This window comes from Pelophylax lessonae, assembly GCF_965119305.1.
Source record: "Pelophylax lessonae genome assembly, chromosome: 11".
Lineage (NCBI taxonomy): Eukaryota > Metazoa > Chordata > Amphibia > Anura > Ranidae > Pelophylax > Pelophylax lessonae.
In genome coordinates, this window is record NC_138778.1 from 152,022,496 (window position 1) to 152,036,847 (window position 14,352).

At 44.1% G+C, this 14,352-nt stretch overlaps 1 protein-coding gene across 1 annotated transcript in view; it reads right to left on the bottom strand.

Annotated features, from left to right (window-relative positions):
* The window catches only part of SKAP1 (src kinase associated phosphoprotein 1), a 706,029-nt gene that overhangs the window by 85,786 nt on the left and 605,891 nt on the right, over positions 1 to 14,352 (bottom strand). Inside the window, exons 10-11 of the mRNA XM_082271509.1 lie at positions 14,041 to 14,076; positions 8,875 to 8,987 (exon numbers count right to left, since the gene is read on the bottom strand). Of these exons, the coding sequence (XP_082127635.1) occupies positions 8,875 to 8,987; positions 14,041 to 14,076 (149 nt within the window). The remainder of the gene's footprint in view (positions 1 to 8,874; positions 8,988 to 14,040; positions 14,077 to 14,352) is intronic.

Below are 14,352 nucleotides of genomic sequence, written 5' to 3' on the forward strand. Positions count from 1 at the left end.
TTACAAGACAGCCCACCGTCGGCTATGGACGCTGGTACCGGGGTGATGCCTCTAGCTGCAGGCATCACTCCAGTACAAGCACTTTCCGATATATCGGGGAAAGTGCATATCGGTCCTCAATATATCTGCTATGCCGATAATCGGTCGATCTCTAATTCAAAGTCCCATTTAATACACCATCACCCCCCATTCTTTGGGGGTGAGAGGTTTTATGTCCTAAACCAGATCATCAACACACTGGGAAACATGGAAGCACTAAGCCAGTGATGGTGAACCTTGGCACCCCAGATGTTTTGGAACTACATTTACCATGATGCTCATGAACTCTTAAGTGAAGTTGAGCATCATGGGAAATGTAGTTCAAAAACATCTGGGGTGCCAAGGTTCGCCATCACTGCACTAAGCCTTGACCTACTGTGGCAGACTCTCTTCTCAGCAAAAGGTCTTAAGAGCATTCCATTACCCCAGAATGGGAAAATTCAATGGAAAAAAAATCTGGCTTTACAGAACTGATAAAGGCCATCTTTAAAATAAACACAAAAGATACTTCCAAGATCTTTGCAAAGATGAAAACATTTTTAACTCGATTTTTTTTTGTTTCCGACCAGAATTCATCTTTCAAAGACAGAAGTTTAGTATAATTTTAATATGATTGTTTGCAAGTGGTTACAGAATAAAATGTAACTTTGCCTTTGCACTGCCTCAAACAATATGTACAAAAGAGGTCTACGTGGACATTTCTAGCACCTAGCCTTTGTTTAGCAGAATTTCCAGGACTGAGACTTTAAAATAGCAAAAGTAAGGCACAAATAAATTTTAATTTAACAATACTATCACCTTTCCCTGTACTGCTGATTTTTTGTTAACACAAAGATTTACCAGGTGACAATGTGGGTAGAGATTTGTAAAATGTTCTCAATTTCATATACAAAATCATGCACATTTAATAAAAAGTCTTCAATATCTGGACATCTAGCTCCCATGCTGAACTTTTGTGTCAAGGAAAAAATAAAAAACTGCAGTGCAAACATATGCAGTCTTCATACCATTTTGTACTCGCTCTGCATTCACTGTTAAAGCTGGTTATATGCTCTCCCATTTGACACCCTCCCATTAAATCGAAGGAGCTAGAAGGAAAATTGTCAGCTGAACAGCGTCTGCATCCAAGTAGATACAGGCACCTTTCGGACATTTTTAGAACTGGGGACTAGGGTTGAGCGGACACCTAGATGTCCGTGTTCGACGGGTTCGGCCGAACTTTAAAAAAAAGTCCGGGTCCGTGTCCCGGACTTTTACCGAACTTTTCCCGGACACCGAACCCCATTGAAGTCAATGGGGACCTGAACTTTAAGGCACTAAAATGGCTCTAAAACACCAAAGGAAAGGGCTAGAGTGCTGCAAATGGCAGCAAAACGTAATTAAGAGCATGGCAAGTGCTCTGCAAACAAATGTGGATAGGGAAATAACTTAAAACAACAAAAAAAAACAGAAAAATAAAACAATGTTCTTCTTCATCTCTGAAGGACGAGGCCCATATGGAGTAGGAGGGAGGTTGAGGTGGTGGTGGATGTGGCGGTGACATAGGCGTGCGCACAGGGTGTGCTGGGTGTGCCTGGGCACACCCTAATCACCTAGGGCACATAGCATTGCCAGTGAGGAGATGGGAAAGATCTCCCTGGGACCTGCTCTGCTCTATTTCTCCTTGCCTACAGGTACATGGCCCCGATACATTACTCTCCCTGCTGGCAAACACATGCATGTGTATTTCAACTTTGGGGTGCACACCTTAATGCAATAGGCTGCGCACACCTATGGGCGGTGTAGGTGGAAGCGGCGGTGGAGGAGGACCAGGGCCGGATTAACAGCATCATGGGCTTGGTGCTGAGGATTTTGAAGGGCCTTAAGGGCCGTGCCTTGCCATGCACCCAGAGGAGGAAGGGTGCAGCCATGCATGCCTAATTCAACATGGGATGCTGTCTCTGAAGCCCATAAACACATCCATGCATCGCCAACTGTCCCTCCTTGTCCGGCCTTCACGCTGTGTGGGGAGGTTCTGAGGGTGCTGCCTGGGGAAGCGAGCATAGAAGCCAGACTTCTGTGTTTACAAGTGACAGAAGAGCGGTAACAGTGAATATGGCCAACCCGGGGCCTATATAAAAGGTAGGGGCCTGGAGCTGCAGCTCCAATAGCCCCTACATTAATCTGGCCCTGAGGAGGAGGACGAGGTAGCCAACACTGCTTCTTTTCAAAAATTTTAAATGAGGGTACACCCCAAAAGAGTGAGAAAGAGCAAAAATGGAACAATGGGTGGGTAAGGTCGGTATCCATTGCTATTCTGCATAAGGTACGGAAAAGTCCCGTGGGATCCATGCCTGGTTCATTTTAATGAACGTGAGCTTGTCCACATTGTCTCTGGACAGGCGGCTGCGCTTGTCTGTTATAACGCCCCCAGCCGTGCTAAATACCCGTTCAGATAATACACTGGCTGCAGGGCACGCCAGCACCTCCAAGGCGTAAAGGGCAAGCTCAGGCCATGTGCCCAATTTGGAGACCCAGAAGTTGAAGGGGGCAGACCCGTCATTCACTACATGTAGGCGTGTGCACACATACTGCTCCACCATGTTGGTAAAATGCTGCCTCCTGCTAAGACGTTCCATCTGAGCTGCTGGTGCTGCTGTTTGTTGTGGCGTGCTGACAAAGCTTTTCCACATTTCGGCCATGCTAACCCTGCCTTCTGAGGTGCTGGCGGTGCCCTGGTTGCGTTGGCGACCTCCTCCTCCTCCTCCTCTGCCTTGTGCTTCCACTGTGGCCCCGCTGTCAGATGGGAATGCCAGCAGCATGGCGTCTACCAGCGTGCGCTTGTACTCGCGCATCTTGCGATCGCGCTCCAGTGAGTGAATTAAGGACGGTACGTTGTCCTTGTAACGGGGATCCAGCAGCGTGGCCACCCAGTAATCAGCACAAGTTAGAATGTGGGCAACTCGGCGGTCGTTGTGGAGACACTGCAGCATGTAATCGCTCATGTGTGCCAGGCTGCCCAGAGGCGACGAAAGGCTGTCCTCTGTGGGAGGTGTATCGTCCGTGTCCTCTGTATCCCCCCAGCCACGCACCAGTGATGGCCATGAGCTGGCCTGGGTGCCACCCTGCTGTGAACATGGTTCCATCTCCTCCTCCAGCTCCTCCTCCTCCTCATCCTCCAGAACTGTGCCCCTGCTGGACAATTGCGTCCCTGGCGTTTGCGTGTGCAGGAACCCACCCTCGGAGCCCCTTGCGAATGACTGCCCTGAAAGCCTTGGAAATGTTACCTCTTCATCCTCCTCCTCCTCCTCATCCTGTGCCACATCCTCTTCCATCATCGCCCGAATTGTTTTTTCAAGGAGGCATAGAAGTGGGATAGTTAAGCTGAGAACGGCGTCATTGCCACTGGCCATGTTGGTGGAGTACTCAAAACAGCGCAACAAGGCACACAGGTCTCGCATGGAGGCCCAGTTAAATTAAATAGCGGAATAGAAAATATGATCCAAAAAAAGTGTATGTATATCACACGTACACAACCACACTGGGCCCCAATTACTATTGTTTGTACCCCTAAAAGGCTAGATGAGGAGTAGGGGGAGTATGGAACAGGCAGCACCCTCAAACCTTCAGAAGTATGAGATGAACCCCAACAACTTGGAAAGGTGGATCTCTCTCACACGTACCAACACAGACTATCCCCCAATTTAACTGATCCCCAAAGGTTTTTGATTAAATAGCGGAATAGAAAATATGATCCAAAAAAAGTGTATGTATATCACACGTACACAACCACACTAGGCCCCAATTACTATTGTTTGTACCCCTAAAAGGCTAGATGAGGAGTAGGGGGGGTATGGAACAGGCAGCACCCTCAAACCTTCAGAAGTATGAGATGAACCCCAACAACTTGGAAAGGTGGATCTCTCTCACACGTACCAACACAGACTATCCCCCAATTTAACTGATCCCCAAAGGTTTTTGATTAAATAGCGGAATAGAAAATATGATCCAAAAAAAGTGTATGTATATCACACGTACACAACCACACTAGGCCCCAATTACTATTGTTTGTACCCCTAAAAGGCTAGGAGTAGGGGGAGTATGGAACAGGCAGCACCCTCAAACCTTCAGAAGTATGAGATGAACCCCAACAACTTGGAAAGGTGGATCTCTCTCACACGTACCAACACAGACTATCCCCCAATTTAACTGATCCCCAAAGGTTTTTGATTAAATAGCGGAATAGAAAATATGATCCAAAAAAAGTGTATGTATATCACACGTACACAACCACACTAGGCCCCAATTACTATTGTTTGTACCCCTAAAAGGCTAGATGAGGAGTAGGGGGGGTATGGAACAGGCAGCACCCTCAAACCTTCAGAAGTATGAGATGAACCCCAACAACTTGGAAAGGTGGATCTCTCTCACACGTACCAACACAGACTATCCCCCAATTTAACTGATCCCCAAAGGTTTTTGATTAAATAGCGGAATAGAAAATATGATCCAAAAAAAGTGTATGTATATCACACGTACACAACCACACTAGGCCCCAATTACTATTGTTTGTACCCCTAAAAGGCTAGGAGTAGGGGGAGTATGGAACAGGCAGCACCCTCAAACCTTCAGAAGTATGAGATGAACCCCAACAACTTGGAAAGGTGGATCTCTCTCACACGTACCAACACAGACTATCCCCCAATTTAACTGATCCCCAAAGGTTTTTGATTAAATAGCGGAATAGAAAATATGATCCAAAAAAAGTGTATGTATATCACACGTACACAACCACACTAGGCCCCAATTACTATTGTTTGTACCCCTAAAAGGCTAGATGAGGAGTAGGGGGGGTATGGAACAGGCAGCACCCTCAAACCTTCAGAAGTATGAGATGAACCCCAACAACTTGGAAAGGTGGATCTCTCTCACACGTACCAACACAGACTATCCCCCAATTTAACTGATCCCCAAAGGTTTTTGATTAAATAGCGGAATAGAAAATATGATCCAAAAAAAGTGTATGTATATCACACGTACACAACCACACTAGGCCCCAATTACTATTGTTTGTACCCCTAAAAGGCTAGATGAGGAGTAGGGGGGGTATGGAACAGGCAGCACCCTCAAACCTTCAGAAGTATGAGATGAACCCCAACAACTTGGAAAGGTGGATCTCTCTCACACGTACCAACACAGACTATCCCCCAATTTAACTGATCCCCAAAGGTTTTTGATTAAATAGCGGAATAGAAAATATGATCCAAAAAAAGTGTATGTATATCACACGTACACAACCACACTAGGCCCCAATTACTATTGTTTGTACCCCTAAAAGGCTAGGAGTAGGGGGAGTATGGAACAGGCAGCACCCTCAAACCTTCAGAAGTATGAGATGAACCCCAACAACTTGGAAAGGTGGATCTCTCTCACACGTACCAACACAGACTATCCCCCAATTTAACTGATCCCCAAAGGTTTTTGATTAAATAGCGGAATAGAAAATATGATCCAAAAAAAGTGTATGTATATCACACGTACACAACCACACTAGGCCCCAATTACTATTGTTTGTACCCCTAAAAGGCTAGATGAGGAGTAGGGGGGGTATGGAACAGGCAGCACCCTCAAACCTTCAGAAGTATGAGATGAACCCCAACAACTTGGAAAGGTGGATCTCTCTCACACGTACCAACACAGACTATCCCCCAATTTAACTGATCCCCAAAGGTTTTTGATTAAATAGCGGAATAGAAAATATGATCCAAAAAAAGTGTATGTATATCACACGTACACAACCACACTAGGCCCCAATTACTATTGTTTGTACCCCTAAAAGGCTAGGAGTAGGGGGAGTATGGAACAGGCAGCACCCTCAAACCTTCAGAAGTATGAGATGAACCCCAACAACTTGGAAAGGTGGATCTCTCTCACACGTACCAACACAGACTATCCCCCAATTTAACTGATCCCCAAAGGTTTTTGATTAAATAGCGGAATAGAAAATATGATCCAAAAAAAGTGTATGTATATCACACGTACACAACCACACTAGGCCCCAATTACTATTGTTTGTACCCCTAAAAGGCTAGATGAGGAGTAGGGGGAGTATGGAACAGGCAGCACCCTCAAATCTTCAGAAGTATGAGATTGTGTTCACTGTACCCCACAAAGATTGAGTTCACTGCACCCCACAATGATTGTGTTCACTGCACCCCACAAAGATTGTGTTCACTGCACCTCACAAAGATTGTGTTCACTGTACCCCCCAAAGATTGTGTTCACTGCACCCCACAAAGATTCTGTTCACTGTACCCCACAAAGATTGTGTTCACTGCACCCTAAAAGGATGTTGTTCACTGCACCCCACAAAGATTGTGTTCACTGCACCCTAAAAGGATGTTGTTCACTGCACCCCAAAAAGATTGTGTTCACTGTACCCCCCCAAAGATTGTGTTCACTGCACCCCACAAAGATTGTGTTCACTGCACCCCAAAAAGATTGTGTTCACTGTACCCCCCAAAGATTGTGTTCACTGCACCCCAAAAAGATTGTGTTCACTGTACCCCCCAAAGATTGTGTTCACTGCACCCCACAAAGATTCTGTTCACTGTACCCCACAAAGATTGTGTTCACTGCACCCCAAAAAGATTGTGTTCACTGTACCCCCCCAAAGATTGTGTTCACTGCACCCCACAAAGATTCTGTTCACTGCACCCCACAAAGGATTTTGTTCACTGCACCCCAAAAAGATTGTGTTCACTGCACCCCAAAAAGGATTTTGATCACTGCACCCCAAAAAGGATGTTGTTCACTGCACCCCAAAAATGATTTTGTTCACTCCACCCCAAAAAGATTGTGTTCACTGCACCCCACAAAGATTGTGTTCACTGCACCCCAAAAAGATTGTGTTCACTGTACCCCACAAAGATTGTGTTCACTGTACCCCACAAAGATTGTGTTCACTGCACCCCAAAAAGATTGTGTTCACTGCACCCCAAAAAGGATGTTGTTCACTGCACCCCAAAAAGGATGTTGTTCACTGCACCCCAAAAAGGATGTTGTTCACTCCACCCCAAAAAGATTGTGTTCACTGCACCCCACAAAGATTGTGTTCACTGCACCCCAAAAAGATTGTGTTCACTGCACCCCAAAAATGATTTTGTTCACTGCACCCCAAAAAGGATTTTGTTCACTGCACCCCAAAAAGGATGTTGTTCACTCCACCCCAAAAAGATTGTGTTCACTGCACCCCAAAAAGATTGTGTTCACTGCACCCCACAAAGGATTTTGTTCACTGAACCCCAAAAAGATTGTGTTCACTGCACCCCAAAAAGGATGTTGTTCACTGCACCCCAAAAAGGATTTTGTTCACTGCACCCCAAAAAGATTGTGTTCACTGCACCCCACAAAGGATTTTGTTCACTGCACCCCACAAAGATTGTGTTCACTGCACACCAAAAAGGATTGTGTTCACTGCACCCCAAAAAGATTTTGTTCACTGCACCCCAAAAAGATTGTGTTCACTGCAGCCCAAAAAGATTGTGTTCACTGCAGCCCAAAAAGATTGTGTTCACTGCAGCCCAAAAAGATTGTGTTCACTGCAGCCCAAAAAGATTGTGTTCACTGCAGCTCACACACAGAAAAATGGATGTGGATCACTGACACCTGCCTATCTCCAATCCCACACCACACAGCAATATCGATTGTAGTTTGTAGAACACAGTTTCCCTAAAATTCAGCAGACTCTGTCCCTAACAGGATTGAGAAGAGATCGTAGATCAGGATTGAGTGCAGATTCACCCCACCCCCCACACAGCAATATCGATTGTAGTTTGTAGAAGACACTGACCCTATAATTCAGCAGACTCTATCCTTAAAATGCCTACAACTCGCCCTGCCTAAACACTCCGACCTGTCCCTCAATTCTATCCGGACACAAATGGTTTTTTCCTGCCTATCTTTCCCTAATCAGCAGCCAGCACGTTGATGTGTGCTCTGTCCCTGATATAAGCAGCATAATGACGCCGCTGCGGCTGCCTCGAACTTATAAAGACTTGGTCACATGCTTCAGACGGCCAATCACAGCTACTAAGACATTTGCAGGCATGGCTGGGATGGCTTAAGGCACACCAGTTAAACGATTGTTGATTGGCTGTTGAAAGCCCGCCATGAAAAGAGCGCCAAAGCATGCAAAACCCGGAAATAAAACGACCGAACACGGATTTTTACCCGAACATACAGTAAAGTGTCCGTGTCCGTGTTCGGGTACAAAAAATCCAATTATTCGGTACGAACACGAATAATACAGTCCGTGTTCGCTCAACACTACTGGGGACGCCAGCTGTTGGAATACAATAGCTGCAACAGGAGAGATTCGTCCATCTGCACTGTTTAGCGTGGATGGGGGGGGGGGGGGGGAGACTGTTAGATATATTTTATTAAAAGCGCGGACTGAATGAAAAAAAAAACCTATGTGTGTATGGCCAGTTTAGGTAAACTTTGGCAGGGTAAGGGAGTTGCCTGCACCACATACTGTCCATGGGCTGATCACAAGCAGGTAAAATGTAAACCAACCTGGTCTGCAAGACAACTGGCCAAAATATTGGTAGCTGTAAAAGAGTTTTACTTTAATTACTTCTTATAGCTATATTGCTTCCTATTTCACAGCTTTGTGAACACATGGTCTTAACATTCGTGCTATATTTCCTAATTCAGAATAGACATTATGTCTGGTGGTCAGATCTATGATATCTAAAATTTCATTAAGCATGCACAAGAAACAAATGAGAGGTCAAAGCACATCTACCATTACTATATTCCTAAGCAATGTCTGTCTACTCCAGAGTATTTCACCTTGCTCAAAATACGGATGATGTCTCCACGCTGAAATGACAGCTCATCACTCTTGTCACTCGTGCAATCCCAGAGTCCCTGGTAATAATCTGCATAATTAATTATGGATCCGCCTGTTGGAAAAAAAAAATTAGTACAAAACACTTAATGCTGTCAAAGGCACTTGCTACAGTCATTTCCCATTCCACTTAACAGGGGTCATATCTAAACCTGAATATTCAACAATGAAAACAAACAGATCATCATTTATAATACATAGTACAGCAAAATGATGACATTCATTTTATAGGCTGATAATTTAAATTAAAAATCCTAAAATACAAGTAAACCTTTAAAATCATGCTAATAATTTTCAGAAAAATGTCAACATTTCCCAACCTTATAGTACTCAGTTTTATGTTATTTTGCATTTACATGCACTGTGCAGCAGAGGGCAGCCCCTTGTTATGTGACAGCATTTCCGAAACTTTGATTTATCACGCATATCCAACAGGACAACTAGTGATAGTAATTCACATTCAACCACAAACTTTGTGTAACGTCAAAGACGTTTCACCACTTATCCGGGTAGGAGTGGCAGAGAAAATGGCAGCAACATGAAGCTGTTAGCACTGGTGGAGGCCATACTGAGATTGGAGTGTTTCATAATGTGTAAGTATAATAAGGGCCGGCCTTTGGGGTGTGCGAGCTGTGCGGCCGCACAGGGCGCCAAAGGCAACAGGGGCGCCGTGCAGCCATCACAACTCACAGCAGTCAGTTACTCACAGCCAGGACGAGTCACAGCAGGACTGTCTGAAGATGGGGCTGGCTGAAGATCAACGTACCTGAAAAAATATATGTTCACGGCTGGCCCGACAGGTACACTGCGCATGCGCCACCGCCCATACACGCTCAGCTAGTCTCGGGCAGACGGCGCATGCGCGGTGATGTGTTGGCGCCGCCATTTTTAAAGCACGGCGCCTCACCAAACGGTAAGTGAGACCCCTCCGCAGCCCCTGCATCTTCTGTACCATGTCCACAGCCCTGCATCATGCCCACAGCCATGCATCTCCTGCACCATGCCTGCAGCCCCTGCATCATACCCGCAGCTTCTGCATCTCCTGCACCATGCCCGCAGCCCCTGCATCTACTGCACCATGCCCGCAGCCCCTGCATCTCCTGCACCATGCCCGCAGCCCCTGCATCATGCTTGCAGCCTCTGCATCTCCATGCCCGCAGCCCCTGCCTCGCTCTCTTATTTGTTACAATTTTTTTTTCCTCTTTGCGTATGTTTAGGTGACCAGGGGCGCCACAAGATTAGCACGCACAGGGCGCCTGAACACCTAAGGCCAGCCCTGAGTATAATGGGCAAAGGCACTTGCAGCCTCCAAAGCATAAATTCTGCTTTAGATTATAATTTGGAAGTGATTATTTAGTGATTTATGTAGGCAAAATAGAACATTCTCTGTAGACCAGTGAAGGTCACCCTTAGTATCAGAATAAGTGTAATGAAGGCCATACACAGTTAAAGGAAACAGAAATGATCCAATCACTCTGCCTGTGGTTTGGTCTTCAGGCCATTTATGGAGAGGCAGAGAGTAGGGATGAGCTCAGGCGTGTTCAGATCCTTGTACGAATTCACCTTCACTTTTCTGCCAGAAAGCTATTTTCTATCCCACAGCAGGACATATATACACTCTTTGTATATGGGCAGCTGTGGGGCAGGGAATGCCTTGGCCACTTACCACTGGCTCTGTACAGTGACAACATCCAGGCAGGATAGCATAGGTGGGTTCAGGCCAGGATCTGAACACACCTGAGCTCATCCCTGGTGGGGAGTGATAACTTGTTCAATTGCCTTGATAAGTCTCAGGCAGTAATGTCTCATATAAAATAGGACTAATGACTAAGGACAAAGAATTGCTTAATTCATGAACCAATGGGTAAGGCTCCACCCCAGTTAGAGTCAGGTAAAATGATTTAACCAACCTTGTGTCCTGTGATGTACAATAAAGAAATAGGAGTTATTTACATAAACACTAAGATAGTACTTCTCCACTTACTTTGATGCCCTCCTTCACCTGAATGGGCCCAGAAGCTGCATCAGATCTCTGCTGCCTCTCGCTGAACCTCTCCGAATTTGTAGTGTTTCTAAACTAAGGACCCTGCATTTACTACATCTGTCCCCCACAGTACACAGAACATGGAAATGCAATTATTTTAGTAAATATAAACCGCTAAATACTTTTTCTCATCAGCAGTATACAGCAGTCTTATGACTTCTATCTGGTTAAAATATGGAGTATCTGGTTAAAGCTTGTAGAAGTTTTCATTCTCCTCTGACTGCCCTATGGGGCTGCAGGACCCCTGACCTGATTGGCCCTGTGCTGATCACATGCATCCTCCCAAGAAAAAAAAAATCTTTTGCAATACACACCAAACTGAGCATGTGCAGAGTGTCCCCAAGGCTCTGTACTATCTGGAGATGGGTTGGGGACTGAAGGGGAGGATCAGAGAAGACAGGATCAAACTGTCTTTTTACACAATGTGGAGGATTATTCCCTTAGATTCCACAGCGAGCATAACAAGCATGCGTTACTGCATATACACACTGATTTTACTGTTGTGGGTTTAGTAACAATAAGTTGTGACTGGAATGTACCTTTAAAGTGACCCACAAATATGGTACTGCATATTTTACTTATGTTACTTGCGGGTCTTATTGAACAGACATTGGAGGTGATGTAGAGGAAAAGCTTGGCTAAAGCCAGGAAGTGGCAAGATTCGAAGGGCAGTTTTGTGGTAAAAGTCCTTCCTCATACGCAAGGGGCTAATATTAACTGGATGCTTTTAAGAAGCTTGCAACTATTTTTAAAATGTTAGCCCATGCTAAATTGTGGTTGTCATGTGAACTAAGGCTACGTTCACATCTTGGCGTTGCGAATTACAGGCGTTTTGTAGGCATTTTTACAGGTGTTTTTGTGCAGGAGTTTTTAGGTTGACTAGTGACCAATGGAAAAAAATAAAAACGCCTGTAATCTGCCCAAAAAGAAGCTCATGTACTTTTTTGAGCGTTGGGCGTTTTGCTTAAAACGTCAAAACGCTCAGATGTGAACAGGGGCCATTGAAATGAATAGGATTTGTCTTGTTGGGCGTTTTTTGAGCTGATCCTAGAGCAGAAAGACTCCCCAAAAACGCCCCAAAACGCCTACATGTGAACGGAGCCTAATTCATAATGGAAATTATTTCCTTTGAAAATTTAAATCCAAATTAGCTTTCAGTATTGTCTTGTATACTGCTTTTACAATAACTGGAACTCTTAATTTATTTGAAAAAGAAGTCTCAATATAAGTTAGCAAAGCTTGTTAAATCCCTTATGGGACCCTGTGCATAGAAGATCTGTTCCTATTAAAATCAGTGCTGTAGAATGGAGAGGTGGCTGTAAGAGGTTGCAGGTTTAGACATTTATTTGTACAAATAGATCCAAGGAATCCCATGTATGCATGGCAAGGAGGGCTACAGAATTCAGAGGGAGCTGTGGCTTCAGTACTTCCTGTACATCCTCTATATCAGTGGTCATCAACTCCGGTCCCCCGGTGCCCACTAACAGCCCAGGTTTGCAAGATAACTAAATTACATCACAGGTGATCTCATTTGCTGCTCAGTGATTGCAGTATTCTAGTCTGCATCTCCCCAAGGTAATACTTAAAATCTGGCCTGTTAGTGGGCCCCGAGGACCACTGCTCTATATGAATGCCCATAATTTTGGCTTCTGCCTGGGGTGGAGCTACAGTCAGCACTAACTAATAAAAATGGCTTTTTATTTTCAAACCACAGCACTGATTTTAATGGGGGAAAGTGCTATACGTACAGGGTCTCCTGGGGGAATTTGAAAACTTCTGGTTCTTTTTTTTAATGATGTGTTAAGTGCAATTATACACAGTTACCAATAAGATTTTATCTGTTTTTTTTATACAGCATTCATAGCAAAGGTGATTAGCTCACAGGTTGTTATATACAATGGGTATAGAAAAGAATCACCACCCTCCCTTTAATAACATTTTGTTGCTTTGCAGCCTGAAATGAAGACAGACACAGTTTTTGTTTTATCCAGCTGTATTTACTAGTGCAACTTATAACATCCAAGTGAAAGATATAACACCAACATATTTGTTGAAGAAAGGATCACCCCCATGTCAGTATTTTGTTAGACCATCTTTTTCTTTAATTACAGCCATTAGCCTGTTGGGATATGTCTCTACTATCTTTGTACATCTAGACTTTGCAATATTTGCCCACTCTTCTTTGCAGAACTGCTCAAGTTCAGCTAAATTTTATGACGACCGTTGGACTGCAATCTTCAAGTCACTCCACAGATTTTCAATGGGGTTTAAGTCTGATCTCTAACTAAGCCATGCAAGGACATTCGCCTTTTCTCCTTCAACAATCCTTCAACCTTTTTCCCATTGACAACTTTCTGGCAGAGGGCAGCAGATTTTCCTCAAGAATTTGATGGTATTTTGCCCCATCCATTTTTCCTTCTATTCTGACAAGTGCTCCAGTCCCTGCTGCAGAGAAACATCCCCCATAATAACCACCTCTATGCTTTAATGTAGGAATGGTGTTATTTGGATAGTGAGCTGTATTGGATTTCCGACAGACATATGGTTTTGTGTTGAGGCCAAATAATTCAATTTTAGACTCATCTGACCATAACACCTTTTTCCATGTGACCTCATATTCTTCAAGGTGCGTTTAAGGTGGTCAGATGAGACTGAAATTGAGACAAACGATCACCATCAAATTGAACTGGACTTGAGCAGTTCTGCAAAGTAGAATAGGCAAATATTGCAAAGTCTAGATGTGCAAGTTATTAGAGCCATATCACAACAGACTAAAGGCTGTAATTAAAGAAAAAAGGTGGTTCACCAAAATAGTTCCAACCTCAATGATTCTGTTTTTTTGACATGTTGGTGTTATGTCTTTCACTTGGATGTTATAAGTTGCACTAGTAAATACAGCTTTATAAAACAAAAACTGTTTGTCTTCATTTCAGGTAGCAAAGCAACAAAATGTGATTATTTTAAAGGGTGATTATTTTCTATGCCCACTGTATGTTTCTTTACTGTGTCATACCTCCTTACTATGTAAGCCTGAGTGTATTTATTTTTCCAAAATATTCCATACCTTCTAGATTTAAATCATAATCTTCTTCTTCATCACCTGTGAAAAAAAAAAAAGTTTAAAGATTAAAGTGATTGTAAACGATCACCTTGTAAAACAACCCATTCAATTTTAAATTGAAATAAAAGGCAAAACATTTTTGTATAGATGTAAAAAACATTATAACTATTATATTATAATATAAATACGTCTGTTCCCCTTTTTTTGCAAGTGATCACATTCCCTCTGTTCTCAGCTGCATAAGAGCTGGGGGGGGGGGGGGGAAGCAGCACTGAGCTGATCATTGGAGGAGAGCACACAGAGTTCCCAGCATTG